Source organism: Prionailurus bengalensis, chromosome E1, assembly GCF_016509475.1.
Source record: "Prionailurus bengalensis isolate Pbe53 chromosome E1, Fcat_Pben_1.1_paternal_pri, whole genome shotgun sequence".
NCBI classification, from domain to species: Eukaryota; Metazoa; Chordata; class Mammalia; order Carnivora; family Felidae; genus Prionailurus; species Prionailurus bengalensis.
In genome coordinates, this window is record NC_057347.1 from 17,782,496 (window position 1) to 17,804,805 (window position 22,310).

The 22,310-nt window shown below is 53.9% G+C and overlaps 1 protein-coding gene across 5 annotated transcripts; it reads left to right on the forward strand.

Annotated features, from left to right (window-relative positions):
- Positions 1–116: 116 nt before the first annotated feature.
- FLOT2 (flotillin 2) lies at positions 117–17,364 on the forward strand. 5 transcript variants are annotated; one of them, XM_043583540.1, is made up of 11 exons: positions 117–320; positions 6,825–6,906; positions 12,482–12,572; positions 13,554–13,677; positions 14,090–14,208; positions 14,326–14,439; positions 14,541–14,660; positions 14,750–14,964; positions 15,372–15,555; positions 15,855–16,004; positions 16,082–17,364. In XM_043583540.1, the coding sequence occupies exons 1-11, from the start codon at positions 272–274 to the stop codon at positions 16,118–16,120; spliced, it is 1,287 nt and encodes a 428-aa protein (XP_043439475.1). In that variant the 5' UTR covers positions 117–271; the 3' UTR covers positions 16,121–17,364. The 5 variants fall into 5 exon arrangements, with proteins under 5 accessions (XP_043439475.1, XP_043439476.1, XP_043439478.1 ...); XM_043583541.1 differs by lacking the exon at positions 12,482–12,572 and adding an exon at positions 9,865–9,955 and having other exon boundaries at positions 145–320; XM_043583543.1 differs by lacking the exon at positions 117–320 and adding an exon at positions 11,332–11,397.
- Positions 17,365–22,310: the final 4,946 nt, after the last annotated feature.

Here is a 22,310-nt window from a genome sequence, read left to right on the forward strand (position 1 = left end):
GCCGGGGGGAGGGGAATGGGGGGCGCCTTCCCGGGCGCTGTGGAGCTGGGCCTTGGGAAATGAAGCGCGTTGGCTGCCGCCTTTCGCCCGCCGGCCCCGCCCTCCGCCGCTACACTTCCGGTGGGGCTGCGACCGCGGAGGGGCGCGGGCGGGCGCGCGGGCGGCCGCTGGGGGTGGCGGGATAGGCTGGGCGCGGCCGGCGGTGCGGGTGGTGCGGGCCGTGCCGTACAGGTCTCTGCGTTCCCCGCGGGCCCTCCGTCCCACCGGCGCCATGGGCAATTGCCACACGGTGGGGCCCAACGAGGCGCTGGTGGTTTCAGGTGAGAGGGCGGCGAGGGGGTTGGGTCTGGGGCGCCGGGGCGGAGAGGGTTGGGACGCGGGCTGTGCCCGCGAAGGTGGGTGAAGAGGGGGCGCGGGGTGGGTGCGGGGCTGGGGAGCTAGCGGGGACGGGCTAGGCCGGGGAGGGGCTCAGAGGGCGGAGGGCAGTGCGGAAGGTGGGGGCGCGGGTGTTGGGCCCGAGAACCTTACAGGAGGGGACCCCCATTCTCACACTTGCGGTGTTCCGAGCCCTCGAGACTCTCCCTCCCACTGCGTGTTTTCCCGTGTTTATTCCCTCCTGTCTCCGCCTCCTCCTTGGGCACGGTCTCCTCCCCTCTACTCCACTGTGGCCTAGGGGTTCCCGAACTGAGGCCGTGGGGAGGGGACCCGTGGTTCCCAGAACGTAGCGGTTTGGCTGGATTCCAGGGCCCGGCCCTTGGGGTGGGTCTCGAGGCTTTGGAGGGCAGGTGCCTGCCTGGGGATGGGGCCCTGGGACGGGGATCCTTTTGTTCCCGTTAATTCTGAGCGGGTTAGGGCTTGCTGGGGTTTACTGGCACTGCCCACCCCCGGAGATGCGGGTGCGGCCTCTACAGGTTGAGAAACCGGGTTCTGGGCTGTGTCGCCGCGGTTGCAAAATGCTACAGACTCCAGAATTTCTGGGAGCTTAGGTGGGGCTTGACTGCTGTGCTGGGGAAGGGAGAGGTATCTTTGCCTTAAGGCTGCTTTTTAAATTGTGTATTTGGGTATCTTGAGAGGTGGCTGAAGCCTTTCAAGCCACCAGTTTGTGCAACCCCTGGCTGGCTCACAGGTGCTGGGAAGGGTGGTTTCCTGACAGCTTGGAGGCCTGTGGCTGCAGGAATCCTTCAGGTCTTACTTCCTACTATCAATGTCAATTTCCAGCCTGTGTGCCGAGTTGTTAGGGCTGGCTACAGAAGTGGGTAGGAGAGGGTGAGCTAGACCAAGGTTTGTAGCTGCCCCTTGGGGTGGTGTGATGAATTCACTGGGAACTTTTACCCCAGAACATGGCCTCTGGCTCGGTTTGGATCTCAAAATCAGTCTCTCCACTGGGACAGGAAATCCCGGCCCTCCCTGATCAGGACCCTCCTACTCTTGTAGGGAAGAGCAGACAAGACCAGAGGTGGCCTTGGGATTTAGGAGGGAGACCCCCAGAGAGCACTGAGGCCAGACTTGCACCTGTCTCCCAGACCCCAGTCCTAAAGAAGACATTGAGAACCCGAAAATCTGCATGGCACTTTCTCTTGTAGACTTTTCTTTCTGGAAGTCCAGACCCTGAGCTGAGGAGACAAAAGCTCCAATCCTGTCCCTGTGGAGAGACTAAGGGTTGAGAGGAGCACCTGAGTTAGGCTGCTCTGTACCTTCCACTTGCCGGAAATCTGGTCCTCTGGCCAGAGGCCAATGCAGTGGCCTCCCTCCCCTGTTTTAGGAGGGAGCGGAGGCCGTGCCGAGAATTGAGGGCGCTGTAGTCAAGGAAGGGTAGGAGAGAAGAGGGAGGGATAAGGCTCGGGATAACAGAACCTGGGGATTTGAGCCGATCAGACGGATAGAGATGCAGCTCTCCCTCACAGAACTCCCAGCAGAGCAGGGCAGAGCAACCACTCCCAGCCCTGCCCCCCACCTGGTTACTTAAGCCTGCATCTCTCTAGGTCTGGAGGCATCACATTCAGCCCAATTTGAGAAGGATGCCGTTAAATCTCCTGGTCATCTTCTGCACCTGAAGAGGCTGGAGGATTTTTTTTTTCCTGGTTATCTAACCTCCCTTCTTCATTCTGTAATATCAAACCTTTCTCTCTCTCTCTCTCTCTCTCTCTCTCTCTCTCTCTCCTTTTAGCAATTTTAAAGGGGGAATCCAAACACCATACGTCTTTCTCTCATCTCTACACTAGGTCAGAGGTTCTTAACCTGGGGTCCGTGGGTAGAATTTAGAGGTCTGTGCGTTTGGATGGGGGAAAGACATGCTCCCGACCTTGTCACTAACCTTAATCGAAAGTTAGCCTTTCTTCGGATTAGAAATGTCAGCCACAATCCATGTTAACATTAGCAGGTATTTTCCTACCATACTGCCATTGTAGCAGGTGCCTTTGAAGTCATTTATGCTCTCACTGAATTCTGCTTCTGAAACCATCACTGCACTGTATGTTAACCAACTTGGATTTAAATAAAATTTCTTTAAAAAGTGAGTAGTTTTAGCATCCCTAAATTCTACTCCTGAAACCATTACTACACTATATGTTAACTTAGATTTAAAAAAAAAAAATATTTACGCTCATCAGTACTTGAAGTTTAGCTAGTTATTAACCACTAGATTTTACTATTTTTATTTATTTATTTTTTTTCTTTTTTTTTCAACGTTTTTTATTTATTTTGGGGACAGAGAGAGACAGAGCATGAACGGGGGAGGGGCAGAGAGAGAGGGAGACACAGAATCCAAAGCAGGCTCCAGGCTCTGAGCTGTCAGCCCAGAGCCCGACGCGGGGCTCGAACTCCCGGACCGCGAGATCGTGACCTGGCTAAAGTCGGACGCTTAACCGACTGCTCCACCCAGGCGCCCCTAGATTTTATTATTTAATGTGTTACTATTTCACACCTATTACTGTGCATTACATGTCACACATTTGGTGGTTTTAATAATTTGATAACTTTCAATATAATTGTTTCTTATGTATTTTATGCATTTATCAGCATTCCTGCATTGTTGGACTACTAACAGGGGCTGTGGCTCAAAAGAGGCAAAATCCCCCTTGTCTTCTGGAGTAGTGGGAAGAAGGTAGAAGAGAGGCAGGAAGGGGGCAGAATATTCCTGAGAAGGTAGAGAGATGGACTAGGTCTGGAGGGGCTAAGAATGGAACAGAGGTTGGCGTGTAGTTCTTCAGCTTGGATACGGACAGGGCAAAGGCAAGTAAGTTGAGTTAGAAAAAGTGAGATAAAATTAGAAGAAACTTCCAGGTGTGAAGAGAGTGAAAGCTAGGGACGTCAAGGAAGGGGCACCTGAGTGTCCTCTCTTGCGCGTGGTGCTCAGGCTCAGTGTGACCAGGAATCTGGGAGGGAGATGCCTTTCAGGGCAGGAAGCTCCTGGGGGTGGGGCAGACTGGCAGTACTAGCTTCCTGTTGTTGCTACCCCTGGGAACTTGGCCATGTTGCCCTTGGCCAAGGCCCAGCTTCGGCTGTGGCAGCCTGCTCTCAAGGTCAAAGAATAAGTTAAAGGTATAGGGTGGACACCCCCTTCCCCCACGCGATCCCACCCCACCTCTACCGCTTCCACCCCCAGCACAGTGAGAAGTGCCCTGGAGCCCGCTAGAGGCCCCAGCCCTCACCAGGCCCAAAGTGAAACAAGCTGTGATTTTTGACCCTTTCAGTTTCTCCAGATCCCGAGATGGCTTAGGTTTCAGGTTGACTGCTTGTCCTTAGAGGCCTCCCTTACCCCACTCCCCAGAGGAGAGAAGCCTACGCTAGCTTCCCTTGAGCAACAGCCTTGTGGACAATTATTTCCCCCCCAGAGAAACAGGCCTCTTTCCACCCCTACTCACACTGCGGGGCTGCGCCTTACTCCCTGGACTTCTGGCTCGGCTCCTTGCACACTGTGCACAGAGGCAGGCCCAGGAAACTGGGTTGGCTCTCGGGGAGCAGTCTCAGACACCAGTTCTTTAAGGTGCCAGGCTTTCTGCACTAGTGAGGTCTTTGTCCTTCGCCTCCACCTGTCCAAAACTTGTCTCCAGTTCCCTGTTCTCTGTGTTGTCTCTGGTTCCGTTGTTGACTTCACCACCCACTCAAACCTGTACTCTGGAGGTGCACCCATGTGGTAGCCAATAGCCACTTAAATTTAAATTACATCAGAGGAGAGCCTGGGTGGTTCAGTCAGTTAGATGTCCAACTCTTGATTTCGGCTTGGGTTGTGATCTTGCGGTTCATGAGATCGTGCCCTGAGTCCGGCTCTCTGCTGACAGAGCGGACTCTGCTTGGGATTCTCTCTCCCTCTCTTTCTTCCCCTCTCCCATGTGTATGCGCATTCTCTCTCTCAAAATAAATAAACTTAAAACAAATTTTTTTTATTAGAAATTCAGTTCCTCGGTTGTACCAGCCACATTTCCAGTCCTCAGTAAGCACATGTGGCTAGTGGCTGCCATATTGCACAGTGCAGCCATAGAACATTTCCACCCTCTCAGTTCTCTTGGACAAGACTGCTCTAGAAGTTACTCCATGACATCAGCCACCATGTCTTGCCTAAGTCGCTGCAAGAGGCTTCTACCCAATCTCCTTGGCCACCCCGCCCCCTTCTTCCACCTTGTGCAAAGTGGTGTTTCTAAAAGGTAAATGTAATTTTGTTGCTCCTCACCTTAAATCTTTGTGTGACCACCTGCCCCCCCCTCCCCGCCATCACACACACACACACACACACACACACACACACAGCTCTTTGGCCTGATACGTGAGACACTCTATGATCTGGCCTCTGCCCCTCTACCCTGCTTGTACCCCGCTGTGGGTCCTCAGAGACACTGTAACCCAGCTACATGAAACTACCCCTGACCCTTGACCTTTGGAGGCACACACCCTAAGGCTTTCCTGGAAACTGAAGTCTTGTGAATACAGAAATGATGACACCCACTGGCTTTTTCCCAAATCCCATTTCCTTTGAATCATCTGTTTCCTGCACATTTTTCTGCACTGCGAGGAAACTGCCCCTCTAGCTTTTACTAAAGTTTTCTTGAACTCGGTGAATAATTTTGGTATTATCAGTTCACAACAAGAATTTCAGGAATTGGTTCTTCTCACTTCTGCATAGACATTATGCCAGCATGCTGGACATGTCTACAGCTGGATCCGAGTTGGGGCCCGATTCAACATTCTGTTTAGTTGATACAGTTTTCAGGAACCACTTCCTTAAAAAAAAATTTTTTTTTTTTTACATGTGTTTATTTTTGAGAGACAGAGAGAGACAGAATACAAGCGGGGGAGGAGCAGAGAGAGAATGAGACACAGAATCTGAAGCAGGCTCCAGGCTCCGAGCGGTCGGCACAGAGCCTGACACGAGGTTCAAACCCATGAACTGTGAGATCATGACCTGAGCCAAAGTCGGACGTTTAACCAACCGAGCCACTCAGGCGCCCCATAAGAACGAACCACTTCCTTTTCAGGCCTTTTCTCTTTGTCTCCACTTCTGCCACTGGTACCACAGGTTGGCCTTTGTTTTGAGGCCTTGCCTTCCCCATTCACTCCCATAAGAAATACACAGTCACTCTGAAGCCCTGGAAGTAGAGAACCAACCTTACTGAGATGTGTCTGCTGGGCATGAGCAAGGATCCCATCTTGGCTCCAAGACACCTCCCTCCCTTCAGCCTCCCAGTGCCCCCCCCCGCCCCCCGTGTGCCCTGCACCCCTTCTTGTTCTGCACATTCCCTGGTACATGGTATTACAATTATCTCAGGAAAAGTTCCCACCTCCTTCAAGGTAGAAATTGTGGGGGGCGCCTGGGTGGCTCAGTCGGTTAAGCATCCCACTTCAGCTCAGGTCATGATCTCGCGGTTCATGAGTTCAAGCCCCACGTCGGGCTCTGTGCCGACAGCTCGGAGCCTGGAGCATGCTTCGGATTCTGTGTCTCCTTCTCTGCCCCTCCCCCACTCGTGCTCTGTCTCTCTCTCAAAAATAAATTAACATTAAAAAAAGATAGGAATTGGGGCGCCTGGGTGGCGCAGTTGGTTAAGCATCCGACTTCAGCCAGGTCACGATCTCGCGGTCCATGAGTTCGAGCCCTGCGTCGGGCTCTGGGCTGATGGCTCAGAGCCTGGAGCCTGCTTTGGATTCTGTGTCTCCCTCTCTCTCTGCCCCTCCCCCGTTCATGCTCTGTCTCTCTCTGTCCCAAAAATAAATAAACGTTGAAAAAAAAAATTAAAAAAAAAAAGATAGGAATTATAAATTTTTAAAAAAAGATAGGAATTGTATCTTCATCTCTTTATTCCTAGCACAGAAACAGTCTACTTGTTTGTTGAATGAATGGTTAAATGAAAGATGAAGCTTTTCCTGCTCACTCCTGCCCACTGACTTCTGTTCTCTGAAAGTACTTACATGCGGAACCACTCATTGGATAGCCTTCTTTCTATGCACATTGTCTACCAAATTGTCTGTCTCCCTTTTTTTTTTTTTATTTAAAAATTTTTAATGTTTATTTTGGGGAGAGATCGAGAGCAGTTGGGGGAAGGGCAGAGAGAGAGGGAAAAGCAGGCTCCAGACTCTGAGCTGTCAGCACAGAGCCCAGTGCAGGGCTGGAACTCACGAATTGCGAGATCATGATCTGAGCTGAAATCAGAGGCTTAACCGACGGAGCCACCCAGGCACCCCTGTCTGTCTCTCATTTCTGTGTAAGCTCAGCACCCAACAGTGGGGTTTGTCAACTGTCAGAGTGAGTAAAGGCCCAGAGTTGCTGTTGGAGGGATGGGGGGTAGACAAACCCAAGAACTGACTGACCAGCAGTGGTTTGCTTTGCTCTCCAGGGGGCTGTTGTGGTTCTGACTATAAACAGTACGTGTTTGGCGGCTGGGCCTGGGCCTGGTGGTGTATCTCCGACACTCAGAGGTAAGGGCCCAGGGGCTGGGGAACCTGGCATCCTGGTGGGCAAAGGAGAAAAGGGTTTCCAGCCTTCCCCACTTCACCCCCCCCCCCTCACCCCCGGTCAGCTAGAGCATCCTCCCTTGCCACATTCCCATGCTGGGGGCCTTCTAAGAAGCAGGTGAGATGGGTTGCACAGGGACACAGGGGGTCTGTCTGCGGGCACCTTCTCCTTAGTGGGTATGCTTTTTCCACTGGAGACGTCACTTCTGTCCCAGAGAATCCAGGGTCATGCCCAAGCAGAATCCTGACTCCCTGAGCCTAACTCAGTTATTCTTGCAGTCCTATTCCCTGTGGAGAGGAAGGGCTGAAGAGACCCACACACGCCCTCACCCGTGCAGGCCTGGACAGTGTAGGCAGGGCTAAAGGGCAGAGAATGACGGATGCACATTGTGAAGGGCTCCATGATAGCCGCAGCTTACCGACAGGGGGTGGGGATCTAAGGAACTGGTGCCGGGCTGGGCAAAACAGGTCTGGACCTCCTCAGTCAGTCTGGAAAGACTCACCAGAGGAAGGGACATTGCAGCCCCCCAGAGGGCCCACCATCTGGCTCTCCCTGGGGCTCCCCCAGAACCCTCAGCGGGACCAGACTTGGCCTGGGCCTCTCCTGGCTCCCTCACTGCCTACCCACAAGGAGAAGAGGTGTGCCAGCCACTTTTCCACCGTCACCCCCTTCCTGACTATGCCCAGATCCTTCCAGGCCAGGACCTACGCAACAGGGAGGGGAAGTGATGGCCACCCCGGAGGGAAAACAGCAGCGATTGGGGTGGAAATCCCCCTCTGGCCCAGCCCCCCCAGTCAGCAGAGAGAGGCCCTCCGTGGCTGCGCCGAGCTCTACGCTTGAGACTCCAGGGGGACTGAGGGTGTTGGCCAGGGTCAGGGCCATGGGGAAGCAGGTCACCTTTTTAACTTCACTGATTTCCCGTAACCCCCTCTGCTCTCCCCTCACTTTGTTCTGCCCGAGTTGAGGAATCCTGGGGGACTCTCCTGGCTCAAGGCCAAAAGTGTCCGAGAGTATAACCAGTACTGATCACAACTTCTTCTCAGGAGGACACGAGGCCCTCCTGAGTGGGCCAGTGGCCTGTCGGAAGCCATGGGGTGCCCTCTCCAGAGGTACTGTCACCCCACCCCACATGCCTTGCAGTCCTGGGGTGACCGAGTAAGTCGTCCAGACACTGCGGTACAGCCAGTCCTGGAGAGTTTGCAACTTTACCCAGAGGCTTGTCCCGCGCAGGCATCCACTGCTAGGGTGACACGCCTGCAGCCCTTTCTCTACGTTCTTGGCACCCCCTCCTGCTTTTTGCTCCAGGCAGCAGAGCCCCAGGACAGGAGAGCCAAGCTTCTCTCACAGTACGTTTGGAAGTAAGGAGTGGAGGGCCTTGTACGTCAACCTGGGAAACTGACCTCACACACCCAGGCTTAGCATTCTCCCTCTGGTGCCACTTGCTGGGTGGTCTAAGCCTGGAGCCCGCCCCTTCCTGGGCTCTGTGTCCAAGGGCAGTCCCTTCCCCGACCCCTAGCCTACCTAAGGACATCTCTACAAGCTGGGGCTTCTATTTCCCTAGGCCGGCAGGAAGAGCCCCTCAGGTCAGAGTAGAGGCTTCTAACCCAGCCTGGATTCTAGCCTCCCCTTCGAGATACTTTCCGCGCACCGCCCTCCAGGTCCCCCACCTCCGTTGTCAGCCGTTCTTCGCCAGGCTCGATGAAACCCTGCCTGCTGCACTTTGCCGCCACATCCTGTGCTGTCCTGAGGCCCTGATGTGGCAGCTCTCTCCCTTACCTGAGTGAATCCTCCACCTCTGGCATCTGAGCTGCAGCCTCCTGTCTTCCCTCCTTCCTTCCCTCCTTCCCTCCCTCTCTCCTATCTCCCTCTCTCCTCCTTCCCCAGAAGAGAGCTTAGTGGGTTCCTGTCTGAGTCCTCTCAGGCCAAGGAGTGCCAGTATCAGGGGCTCCAATGAAGGCAACCTTTCCACACCTGCACGGCCAGAGCCCCCCGGGCTGGCACTGTGCTGGGTGAGGCGGGGCTCCCACCCCCCACCCCCATCCCCCAGTCCGCCTGCCTCTGCTCCTTCAGCTTCTGCCACTGTCCTCCCTTCTTCTGGTTGAAGGAAACTGTCCACACTGTCAGCATCCCGGCTTCTGCCTGGCCTGCCACCCTGCACTCACTCGCACACACGTGCTGCGCGAGGGAAGCCCAGCTAGGGTGGCCTAAACAGCTTCAAGACGCTTCATTTCCTTTGCCATGACTCTCTTTGCCTCTGCCCAACTTTGGAAATCCCACAGTGAATTACCCCGTCACCTCCCAGTTGTCCCTGTGAATATTGTGGGAGGGACACACTTTCTCCTCCAGCCTTCCTTGACACCTAGCCCCCCAAATCAGAAAATCCAAGGTTTTCTTTGGGCTTTCCTGGCCCTAAATTGCCTACTTAGTGATATGTAACACAAACCCAAGCAGGATTTGGTATTTGCTGTGGTTCATTAATCCCCAGAGTGGCCTCTTCTGTCCAATTTCTGGAAACACAGGTTTGCCTGTGTTTGGAGAGTAGAGCTGACACTAAGTCTCCCAGACTCTCCTGCCAGGAGTCTGCCAGGAGTTTCCTGGGAAAGTGAGGTGGTGGGCAACCCAGGTGCCCTGTGCACAGGCCTCCCGACCTCAGGTCGTAGGCTTTTTCCCCAGCCCAGCCGCTCCTCCTTAGAGGGGTATGGGAAAAGAGACCCAGAGGCCTCAGGCCAGCAAGGGGCCTTCCTCTGTCCCCCTACAACCCTAGGCTGAGCTGGCAGTAGAGGGCTAAGGTACTAAGAGCAACCTCGCCCTGCCCCAGGCATCCGGCATCGTTGCTTGTCTGGTAACCACTGTGTGTGTTTGCTGTGTCCCCTCCTACCCCTTCCTTTCCCTACCTCTCCCTCCCCCTGGCTGCTCCTCAGACTGTCTCTGGAGGTTATGACCATCCTGTGTCGCTGTGAGAATATTGAGACGTCGGAGGGGGTCCCGCTATTCGTAACAGGGGTTGCACAGGTAATAACCCACCTGCTTCCTCCTCTGTGTCTAACCTTCTCTCTTCCTGCCCAGCGGGGCCTGGCAGGCAGGAGCCAGATGGACTCCCCTCCGGACGTGTGCCTCCCTCCCCTCTGTTCCTACCTGTGCTGCCGTGGGTGCCAGGATGGACCCCTAGAGATCCCCAGCTCCCTTGGCCTCACTGACTGGGGCTGCTAGTGGGGAAAGAGCAAGGGATTCTGGAACCCCTCCCAGGTCCGCTAGTGAATGTCCTTGGATGCCAAGGGGTAAGTTGAGGCAGGAGACACAGGCCCCTGTGTGCCAGAACTCGGCTGTCTGGACAGGAAGGGTTCAGTCCCAACCACTCCAGGTCCTGCGGAGCCCGTTGCCAGCCTCCCGTCCATGCTGACACCCCAGTGTCGAGCCCTAGCCCTCCTTCTCACAAGGCCAGAAAATGGGTCCCATGAAAAGTTCTGTTCATCAGGCTCCTCCGACCTCCTTGCCAGGCATCAGCAAAATGAGCCTTGGCCATTCCCTGCTCCTAATTTTTGTTGAGAAGGCTTTGAGAAAATCTCTTGTCACTAAGATTTTAGTTTCCCTGTGTGCGAAGTAGGGGAATCATGTCCTCTACGTGTTCTGTAGGGATATTGGAAAGGCAAGTAAAACAACATGAGGGCTTTTTGAGATTTTTGGAAAAGAAGTGCTAGAAAAACCTAAGCTTTTATTATTAATCCGGTCTCACTCTGTGTGTGTGTGTGTGTGTGTGTGTGTGTGTGTGTGTGTGTGCGCGCGTGTGCGCGCGCACACGCACGTGGGTGTGTGGTATTTTTAAAGTTCATTTATTTTATTTAAAAAAAATTTTTTAATGTTTATTTATTTTTGAGAGAGACAGACAGACAGAGCATGAGTGGGGGAGGGGCAGAGAGAGAGGGAGACACAGAATCCGAAGCAGGCTCCAGGCTCCGAGCTGTCAGCACAGAGCCCAATGCGGGGCTCGAACTTAGGAACTGTGAGATCATGACCTGAGCCAAAGTCAGACGCTCAACCGACTGAGCCATCCAGGCACCCCAAGTTCACTTATTTGTTTTGAGAGAATGTGAGAGAGCAAGCAGAGGAGGGGCAGAGAGAGGGGAAAAAGAGAATCCTAAGCAGGCTCCACGCTATCAGTGCAGAGCCCAACACAGGGCTGGATCCCACCAACTGTGAGATCGTGACCTGAGCCGAAATCCAAGAGCTGACCGCCCAACCAACTGAGCCACCCAGGTGCTCCCCAGTCTCACTCTGAAAAGCAAGTGGCCCGATGTCTCGCTCTTCACTGCCATGCAGCTGTAGCCAATGAAACCCATTCCTGAGCCAGGGTGTTCGGTAACTCCCAGTGCTTTCTTTGTAATATGCAGGTGGTCATCTTCATTGCTTCCCTCAGCAGCTCCCTGTTGAGCGCCTTCCCAGTTCCAGGCACTGCGGTGAGCATCAGAAAGCCCCTGCCCCCTCAGAGCCTGCATGCTGGGCGCCCAGACCGGAAGGGCCCAAACATCATCTTACCAATCCCCTTACCTTGCTGGAAATTGCCCTTCCGGCTTCTCAGGCACAACCCCGCACCACCTCTCCCTTCCTCACCCAGCCTGCCGGCTCTAACGGGGAAGGGGACTGTCCCCACCTTACCCACTCCTTGTAGCCATGCGCAGGCAGGCTTCGGCACGGAGGCCTGAGAAACTCAGAGCACTTTGTGTGGAACCAGTAGGGTCCCAGCCTCCCTCGACACCCTTGGCTAAAGAAACCCCGCTCTGCCTCCAAACTGCTACTGACTTGAGACAGCTGCAGATACCTATGTCCCTTTTACGCTGGGTGATGTGGACCCTGGAGATTGTCTGGGCCAGGATGCCCTAGTGTGACCTCAGCCCCGGTTCCCCTCTTGAGCCACCTGGGTAGGCTTCAAGTCCAGCCTGTTGCCAGGTGGAGGGACCGGGCAGGACTCCCCTGGCCAGGCGCAGACGCAGGGTCACCTCTGTCTCGGCCCAGCAGCGGGCATACTCCTAGTATGCCAGGCTAGTAGGCAGGGCTCTCTGGGCAGCCTCCCGGGGTGCCTTGAGGACAGGTGAAGGCCCCTGGGGGGACATTCAGATGGCACCCGTGGATGACCCACACAGCCCAGCCCGGAGTACCAGCGCTTACGTGTTTTTCCCAGAACACATACACACACACACACACACACACACACACACAGGACTCTCCGCACTGGCCCAGACCGCCCACAACCACTGCTCTACTTCCTTTCCCTACTCTGCAGACCAGGCTCATCTGAGCAGACATGTGTGCCGTGGGCAGAACACTTACACTGCTTCCCCCGGAGCCACCCGCACCCACGCTGCTCTGCCTTCCCACCCATCTCCCCACAGACTCCTGACTACGACCCCTCAAAGCGCCCACCCCACCCTCTGCAGCAGGACCCCTGGCCTGTCCCAGTCGGAGCAGTGAGGTATTGGACTCTCCCCACACCCCAGGCCCTGGGCCCCCAGACCCATGCCCCTGTTTTGCATTTCTTGGCAGGATTTCCCTAGAGATTATGACGTTGCAGCCCCGCTGCGAGGACGTAGAGACGGCCGAGGGGGTAGCTTTAACTGTGACGGGTGTCGCCCAGGTATAGTAACTCAGCAGCCCCACGCATGTCCGTTGAGCTGCCTCGTCCCTGTGCCGGGGTTTGGGGGGAGGAGGAGAGGACGGCAGCCAGGGGCAGTCTCCCTCCAGTGCCCCTTCCCCTGCCCCCCTTCCAAGAGAGGGTCATCGTCACTGGAATGTGCTCACTCGGCCTCTTGGCCACTCAGCAGGACTAACAGACACCCCTTCTCTCCTCAGCGGGCTCGCAAGAGACAGAACCAGTGCTGAGGGCTCCTGGCTCACTAACCCCACCCCATTCTTTGCAGGTGTTGGAAGTGCCACGCCCCAGAATCCAGGCCTTCCCTGTTCCCTGGGGAGGGGGCTAAAGGGGACCAGAGGGGAGGCCACGTGAGGCAGAGGAGTTGTCGGAGGCTGCTTTATGTTCCCAGCTCAGGGCCAGGGTGAGGGGCTTCCTGCTCCAGTCCAGTTCTCAACGTCACAGGGCAGCAAGGTGCAACCATGCTATAGGCTCCTGGTGAGGGGGTGGTTGGCTTAATACCTCGGGTGTGAAAGGCAGGTGGCATCCCCCTGGACCTGTCTCCTGCCCTGTCCAGGCTCTCTTCCCTAGCCTGTGTATCTGTGTCCCTATCACTCATTTTCCTTTTTGCCCTCTCTGCCCCTCAGCCTGCAGGTCTCCCACCAGTGGGGAGACTGCATGGGAGGAATTGGCTAACGAGGGAATAGTGAGTGGGCTGAGGGTGGGGAGATGAGCCCCAAATGCCCAGCAGAGAGGCTGTGTCAGGGCCCGAGGCTGCCAGTGAAGATAAAAATTGTCAGTGTAAGAATTCCATGTGTGCTCTCCCCACCAGAGGCCTCAGACAGACTCTGTCCCCTCCTGGCCCCTAGGCCTCCGGGTCTGAGAAAAGAGGGGAGGGGCACAGCCACCATCCTCCACATCTCTGGGTCTGGGGACTCCATCTGCCCCCCTCCAGCCTGGTTCAGGCGCCTCTGTGACTACTGGCAGGTGAAGATCATGACGGAGAAGGAGCTCCTGGCAGTGGCCTGCGAGCAGTTTCTGGGCAAGAACGTGCAGGACATCAAGAACGTCGTCCTGCAGACCCTGGAGGGACACCTGCGCTCCATCCTTGGTAAGGCCCTGCCCCACCCAGGGACCCCTCTGCTGCCTTTGAGGAACCTCGCAGGCTCTCCAAGCCAGGGCCAGGGAGGGGCGTGGGGCAGGGCAGGGAGGTCTGTCAGTCCCACCAAGGTTTCCTTTCCAAACTTCCGGTGACTTGAGGGAAAGGGGAGGGCATTGGGATGGGGAGGTGAGGGGCCGCCAGTCTGGCCAGGCTCCTGGTGTTGCTTGAGACACTTTTCCTCATCCAGCCTGGACTCTGCAAGAGGAGGCTCAGTGTTAAATACTGTGAAGAAGAAACCCCGGGAAGACCCAGCTCAGACTGCACTACGTGGGCATGCAGTCAGACTGCTGCTTGTGTGCCTCGTCCCTTCTGCAGTGGGCTGGGCCCCCAGGGAACCAGCCCATGATCCCTCTGTTCCCAGGGACCCTCACCGTGGAGCAGATTTATCAGGACCGGGATCAGTTTGCCAAGCTGGTGCGGGAGGTGGCGGCCCCTGATGTCGGCCGCATGGGCATCGAGATCCTCAGCTTCACCATCAAGGTGCAGTGCGATAGGAAGGCCGCAGCCCCCCACGTCCCCCTGGGAGGGGGGTGTTGGCAGGAGGGGCACCTCTGTACCTATGACTCTTCCCAAGGATGACTCCCCCTTCCCTCCCAGGACGTGTATGACAAAGTGGACTACCTAAGCTCCTTGGGCAAGACACAGACTGCCGTGGTACAGAGAGATGCCGACATTGGGGTGGCCGAGGCCGAGCGAGACGCAGGCATCCGGGTACGTGGGCTTTCCTTCCTGCCCCCGGGGCCAGGGATCTCGGGGGGGTGGGACCATGGTAGGTTGAGGGAACCCTCAGCACCTGCCCCTCCTGCTGCCAGGAAGCCGAGTGCAAGAAGGAGATGCTGGATGTGAAGTTCATGGCAGACACCAAGATCGCCGACTCCAAGCGAGCCTTCGAGCTACAAAAGTCAGCTTTCAGTGAGGAGGTCAACATCAAGGTGAGGAGCCATAGGGCATCCCAGGTTGGGGCTCAGGGCTCGGGACCTGGCAGCCAGCCTCTGACGTGCTGCCCTTCTTCCTGCCGCAGACAGCCGAGGCCCAGCTGGCCTATGAGCTGCAAGGAGCCCGTGAGCAGCAGAAGATCCGGCAGGAAGAGATTGAGATTGAGGTTGTACAGCGCAAGAAGCAGATCGCAGTGGAGGCACAGGAGATCCTGCGCACAGATAAGGAGCTCATTGCCACAGTGCGCTGTCCTGCCGAGGCTGAGGCCCACCGCATACAGCAGATCGCCGAGGGTGAAAAGTGAGCGCCCCTGGCTGAGGGGGGGCTAGTCAGGCTCCTCTCCCATCCATCTCTCCAGCCCCAGCGTGGAAGCCGCCTCTCCCAGCACTGCTGACTGAGGTGGGGGTGTGCCGCCTTCCCAGTGGGATTGCTGTTGGGAAGGCTGAACTAGATAAAGGAGACCTGAGGGCCCGGTATGGTACCTGGCACAGCGGGCATCCTGGCCAGTCCCTGGCTAGTCTCTCCCATTTGCATCTGGCAGCTGGTGGCCTCTCTCTGCCAGAGCCTGAAGAAGGCACCTCCCTCCTTAGGTCCCCAACCCCTGACACCCGGCAGAGCAGAGGGCTTGAGGGTTTGCTGGCCCCCAGGCAAGGCTTGAGGGGCCCCCGGCACTTCGCACTGATGCTGCCTGGCCTGAACTCCTGCAGGGTGAAGCAGGTCCTCTTAGCACAGGCGGAGGCTGAGAAGATCCGCAAAATTGGGGAGGCGGAGGCAGCAGTCATCGAGGCGATGGGCAAGGCAGAAGCTGAGCGGATGAAGCTCAAGGCTGAGGCCTACCAGAAATATGGGGATGCAGCCAAGATGGCCTTGGTGCTGGAGGCCCTGCCCCAGGTGAGGCCTTTGCCCCGGGGTGGATCCGGCTGGGCCTTGTCAGGAACACAGCGACGGGCTGGCTAGAAACATTAAATGTGAGAGCGCTTGGCGGGGGGGGGGGGGGGCAGGAACCCTGCAACAGGCACAGGCCCATCCCTGGCCCACCGGGTCTCACTGACCGTGGCTTGTAAATAAGAGCCACCCAAGCTGGGGTGGGGTTTAGGCGAGGTGGAGAAAGGAAGGGGAGATGCTGGATGGGGCAGGGCAGGAGGACAGAGCGCACCAAACCGAGCCCTCCCCCCACCTCCCCCACCTAGATTGCTGCCAAAATCGCCGCCCCGCTGACCAAAGTCGATGAGATTGTGGTCCTCAGTGGGGACAACAGCAAAGTGACATCGGAGGTAAACCGACTGCTGGCCGAGCTGCCGGCCTCTGTGCACGCCCTCACAGGCATGGACCTCTCTAAGGTGAGTGCTGGCCGCCTGCGGGTGGGGCAGTCACGGGCCGCAGAGCCGAGGCCTCACGGCGCCTCCCTTCCTTGCAGATACCCCTGATCAAGAAGGCCACCGGCGCACAGGCGTGAGGCTCCCAGAGACACACCCGTCAGCAGCCGCCCGCCTCTCCCTCCAGCACCCGTTCTCCTACCACAGCGACAACGGGAACGCTACTGACTCTGGTGCCTTATTTTGTAGGGACCAGAAGTGCTGCGTGTTCAGGCCTTCTGTGGCTGTCTTCCCTTCTGTCCCGTCTCTAGCTGTCTCCTTCCTCTCCTCCCCCCACACCTTCACTTTCACTGCCACATTCATCTCGTTGGTCTCTTCCACCCTCCTCTCCCTGTACGTCTCCTCCTTTGTCTGTCTTTTTCTGTCCCTCTCTGCTCCCACCCTCTACACACATCATGTAGTTTAAGCTAAAGACGTGTGTTATAATCACTGTCTGTCTCGGGGGGCAGTGGCCCTGCTGCTCCTCAGAATCCTGGTGCCTTGAAGTTCTCTGTGCATCTGTCCATCCTCCCCGTGGCCCTTGCCAAAATTCGGCATGGGTGCGGAGGGTCTGGGTAGGATGGCCACCCTCCCTTCTCTTGGCTTGGTCTTCCCAGCCCTAAACCCGACCCCAGGAAGTCCCCAGCCTCACCCGCTCCACACCCCCTCGGCCTAGCCGGGCACTGCCCTATTTCAGCCTCCCCCAGCCCCGGGCCTGCTCTCCTACCTTAACCTCTCTCTCCCTACCCAGGGGCAGAGGCAAGGCCTCCTGTCTATAGCAGCTCCCTCAGTTTACTACTGCCTTAGGAGGCCCCTGCTTGTGCTCAGGGAAGTCCCCTTCATGGACATGTCCCTACTAGGTGGAGTGGGGCTTGGTCCCAACTCTGCTAAACTCTTTTGGGATCAGGGTCTAGCCCCACTGGGGACTAGAAGGTGTGTAGACCGTCTTCCTGCTAGGGCTGTGCTGTCCTGGGTATCGGGCCAGGCCCTTCCAGTGGGCAGGGCTGTGCCAACCCTATACAGAGTTGAGTGCTGTAGACTGGCCAGACTCCATCATATCCCCCGTGCCATCTTTCCTTCTGGCCAGAGTGTGATAGGGTTCCAGCCATGGGGAAGCAGCCCAGTCCTCTGTCTTCTTGCTCTAGTGGAGACAGAAGATCCCGGGACCCAAGCATCCTGTCAGGAATGCTGTGGGTGTCCAGCGGTCCCAATGTCCCACTTCTGGCTCTGCCCCAGCCTGTGTAGCTGTTCCTGCATGTGGATGCTGCATGTCTGGTCTGGGGCTTGGATGCTGCACTGCCCCATTGCCTGTCCCTTCTGGTAAAATAAAGATCTGTTATGCCTATGCCCTGTATTGTCTCTTCTGTGAGAGTGGAGACTAGGAAGCAAGAACTAACCAGGGGACATCCCCTGCCCATATGCCCATTCAGCCTCACAGTTACACTTTGTCTGTTCTTCCCCATGGTAGCCACTGGAGGGCATCAGCACACTGGCCTTGCCCCCAGCAGCATCCTGGGGCAGAGTGGCCATTGGCCCAGGTGCTGTGTCCAGATCTGAGCCTTGGGAGACCTGGCTCCATCGCAGGCAGAAGATGGAAGGGGCTGCCGGGCTCATCTCCCCACTGTGTCCATCCTGAGCCTCACTCAGTACTGGAGCCCGTTTCTCAGGCGTTAAGAACGTGAACTCGAATCAGACTGCGTGGGTTTAAGTTTTAGCTCTATTGTTACCACCTGTGTGATCTTGAGCAACTATCTTTATCTCTCTGGGCTTTAGTATTTTTCTTTTTCTTTTTTTTTTTTCTTTTTTTTTTTAACGTTTATTTATTTTTGAGACAGAGAGAGACAGAGCATGAACAGGGGAGGGTCAGAGAGAGAGGGAGACACAGAATCCGAAACAGGCTCCAGGCTCTGAGCCGTCAGCGCAGAGCCCGACACGGGGCTCGAACTCACGGACCGTGAGATCATGACCTGAGCTGAAGTCCGACACTTAACCGACTGAGCCACCTAGGCGCCCCTTCTTTTTTTCTTTTAATTTATTTTGAGAGAGAGTGTGCATGAGCAAGGAAGGGGCAGAGAGAGTGAATCCCAAGCAGGCTCTGCACTGTCAGCACAGAGCCTGATGCAGGGCTCAAACTCACGAATTGTGAGATCATGACCTGAGCCAACATCAAGAGTCAGACGCTTAACTGACAGTCATCTAGGCATCCCTAGACCCACACGTGTTTTGTGACAGAAGTGGCAATTCAGAGCTATGGGAAAGGACAGTCTTTTCAATAAAAGATACTAGATATCTGTGGGAGGGGAAAAAAGTGGTTCTTGACCCTGAACCTCACATTGTACACAAAATCAGTTCCAGATGGACTGTAGATCTAAATGTGTAAAGTAGGATAATAAATGTGTAGAAAATAACAATATCTCCAGGACTTTAGGGTAAGCAAACATTTTTTTTCAAATGTTTATTTATGAGAGAAAGAGAACACAGCAGGTGAGGGACAGAGAGAAAGACACAGAATCTGAAGTAGGCTCCAGACTGAGCGGTTAGTGCAGAGCCTGACGCAGGGCTCAAACTCATGAACTGTAAGATCAGATCATGACCTGAGCCAAAGTTGGACACTTAACCAACTAAGCTACCCAGGAGTCCTGGAGTTTATTTATTTATTTTTAATTTTTTTTTTAACGTTTATTTTTGAGACAGAGAGAGACAGAGCATGAATGGGGGAGGGGCAGAGAGAGGGAGACACAGAATCCGAATCAGGCTCCAGGCTCTGAGCCGTCAGCACAGAGCCCGACGCAGGGCTCAAACTCACAGACAGCGAGATCATGACCTGAGCCGAAGTCGGCCACTTAACCGACTGAGCCACCCAGGCGCCCCTAGAGTTTACTTTAAAAAATAAATAAATAGGGGAGCCTGGGTGGCTCAGTCAGTTAAGTGTCTGACTCTTGATTTCACCTCAAGTCATGATCTCACTTCGTGAGTTCAAGCATTGCATCAGGCTGTGCACTGACAGCAGGGAGCTTTTTTGGGATTCTCTCTCTCTCTCACTCTCTCTGCTCCTCCCCTGCTCTCTCTCTCTTTCAAAATAAATAAATACAAACTTTAAATAATAAATACCAGAAGGAAAAAAAATGTGTTTTTTATTTTGAGAGAGAGAACATGACAAGGGGAGGGGCAGAGAAGGAGAGGAGAGAGAATCTCAAGCAGGCTCCCCACTGTCAGCACAGAGCTTGATGCAGGACTCAAACTCACAAACCATGAGATCATGACCTGAGCCGAAATCAAGAGTCAGATGCCTAACTGAGCCACCCAGGCGCCCCGGGAAAAAGGTTTTAATTTTTAAAAAAAAGAATATTTATTAAAAGACATATTAATCTCCAGGGATTACACTAAACCGAAAGAACCAATCCCAAAATGTTACATGTTGATTTCATTTATATAACTTTTATTTGTAATCGTGGTAAAATACACATAACATAAAATTTAGCATCTTAACCATTTGTAAGCATACAGTTCATTGATGTTAAGTGCATTTACACTATTATGCAACCATCACCACGCATCTCCAGAACTCTTTTCTTTTTGTAAAACTGAAACTCTGTACCCATTAAACACTAACTCTGCCTCAGTCCCTAGGAACTACCAACCTACTTTCTGTCTCTATGAATTTGGCTACCCTGGGTACCTCATGTAAGTAGAATCATACAGTAGTCATCTTTTTATGTCTGGCATCTTTCACTTAGCATAATGTCCTCAAAGTTCATCCATGTTGTACCATGGTCAGAATTTCCTTCCTTTTTAAAAAAAAATTTTTTTTAAATGTTTATTTATTTTTGACAGAGTGACAGAGCACGAACGGGAGAGGGGCAGAGAGAGAGAGGGAGACACAGAATCCAAAGCAGGCTCCAGGCTCCGAGCCGTCAGCACAGAGCCGTCAGCACAGAGCCCGACGCGGGGCTCGAACTCACAGACCGCGAGATCATGACCTGAGCCGAAGTTGGCCGCTCAACCGACTGAGCCACCCAGGTGCCCCAGAATTTCCTTCCTTTTTAAGGCTGAATAACATTCTATTGTATGTATATACCATATTTTGTTTATTCATTCATCCATTGATAGACCCTTGGGTGGGTTACTTCCATGTTTTGGTCACTGTGAATAATGCTGCTATGAACACGAATGTGTAAATATCTCCTCAAGATCCTTCTTTCCATTCTTCTGGGTCATATGAGAATTCTACTTTTAATTTTTTGAGGAATTATACTGTTTTCCACAGCAGCCGTACCACTTTATATTTCCACCAACAGTGTAAGAGTTCCAATTTTTTCCACATCGTTGCCAACACTTGTTTTTTGTTTTTTGTTTTTTTATAGTAGACATCCTAATGGGTGTGAGATGTGTCTGACGTTTTTGAAATGACAAATTTTAGAAATGGAGAACAGATCAGTGGCTCCCAGGAGTGGGAATGGCAAAAGAGAAGTGGGTGCGGTTATAAACATTAGGGCCCCCGGTGCTGGAATCTTCCCGTAACTTTACCATGGTGGTGGATACATGAACATATACAGGTGGTAAAATTTCATGGAGCTTAACAGACACAGACACAAGTGAGCACAGCTGAAACAGGAAATCCGAATAACATGAGACTATATCAATGTCAGCATCCTGTCTTTGGCTGTGGTTATGATATTATACTGTAGTTTTTTGCAGATGTCCCCATTGGAGAAACTGGCTAAGGAATGTCTCCATATTATTTCGTACAACTGCCAGCGAATGTACAGTTAGCTCAATAAAAATTTTCATGCACACACATGAAAACCCACTGAAAGACGGAGAAGGCAAGCCTCAGAATATAGGAAAATATATCTGCAATACATATATCTGGAAAGGAAGAAAAAAAAACCCTAGCGTCCAGAATGTATTTTACAAATCAATAAGGAAAAAGACAGATGACCAGGCAGAAAAACAGACAAATGATGGGCCCCGGCATACACAGAAGGGTCAATCGATGTATGGAAACACATGTGGCAGGGGTGCCTTGGTGGCTCATTCGGTTAAGTCTCCAACTCTTGGTTTCAGCTCAGGTCGTGATCTCATGGTTCACGGGATCAAGCCCAGCATTGGCCTCTGTGCTGGCAGCACAGACTCTACTTGGGATTCTCTTTCTCCCTCTCTCTCTCTCTCTCTCTCTGCCCCACCCCTGCTTGTTCTCTCTCTTCCTCTCTCTCAAAATAAATAACCTTAAAAAAAAAAAAACTTGGGGCGCCTGGGTGGCGCAGTCGGTTAAGCGTCCGACTTCAGCCAGGTCACGATCTCGCGGTCCGTGAGTTCGAGCCCCGCGTCAGGCTCTGGGCTGATGGCTCGGAGCCTGGAGCCTGTTTCCGATTCTGTGTCTCCCTCTCTCTCTGCCCCTCCCCCGTTCATGCTCTGTCTCTCTCTGTCCCAAAAATAAATAAACGTTGAAAACAAAAATTAAAAAAAAAAAAAAAAAAAAACTTGTGGCAGATCATATTTTGCAAAGATAGTGGCAACAGTTATCCATTCTACACGTTCCTCTTACTGTAACTTTTCAGTCTTTCCAATTAGAAGCAGAGCCTATGCCCCCTTCCTTGAAGCTGAGTAAGTAGGCTTTTGTGACTATTTAGGTCAAGAGAATATGACGGAAGTGATACTATGTGACTTCCAAGGCTACGTCACAAGACACAATGTAGATTCGGCTTTATTTGCTGGAATACTCAGTCTTTACAGTCACTGTGTAAGCCGTCTGTCCATTCTGAGGTGACAATGGTGTGAGGAAACCCAAGCAGACCGACCACACGGATAGGCCCTGAGCCACGTGAAGAGACAGATGCCTGGCCAGCCCCCAGCTGCTCCAGCGCCCATCTGCCTGCATCCACGTGAGAACGTCTAAACCAGCTCTGCCCAGCCAACTTCTTGAAATCCTGACCCTCAAACCTGAAACTGTGCAGGATAGTAAAAGGACTGTTCATTGTTTAAGCGTCTACATTTGGGGATGATTTGTTACACAGCAATGGATAATGGGAATGGCAGCCTAACCCCATTAGGCTTCAGAGAAGTGCCAATTATTATACATATATTGGGGGCGGGGAGAGAGAGAGAGAATGTGAGCAGGGGAGAGGGGCAAATGGAGAGAGAGAGAATCTTAAGCAGGCTCCAGGCTCAGCATGGAGCCCAACTCGGGGCTCGATCCCACAACCCTGGCATCGTGACTTGAGCATCAAGAGTCGGATGCTCAACCGACCGAGCCACCCAGGCGCCCCAGGAAGTGAGAACTAAATCCAA

Coding starts and splice junctions, on each gene's coding strand:
- FLOT2 (XM_043583540.1), top strand. CDS start 272: ATGGGCAATTGCCACACGGTGGGGCCCAACGAGGCGCTGGTGGTTTCA. Junction 13,678..14,089: donor ACACCTGCGCTCCATCCTTG/GTAAGGCCCTGC, acceptor CTCTGTTCCCAG/GGACCCTCACCGTGGAGCAG. Junction 16,005..16,081: donor CAGGCATGGACCTCTCTAAG/GTGAGTGCTGGC, acceptor CCTTCCTTGCAG/ATACCCCTGATCAAGAAGGC.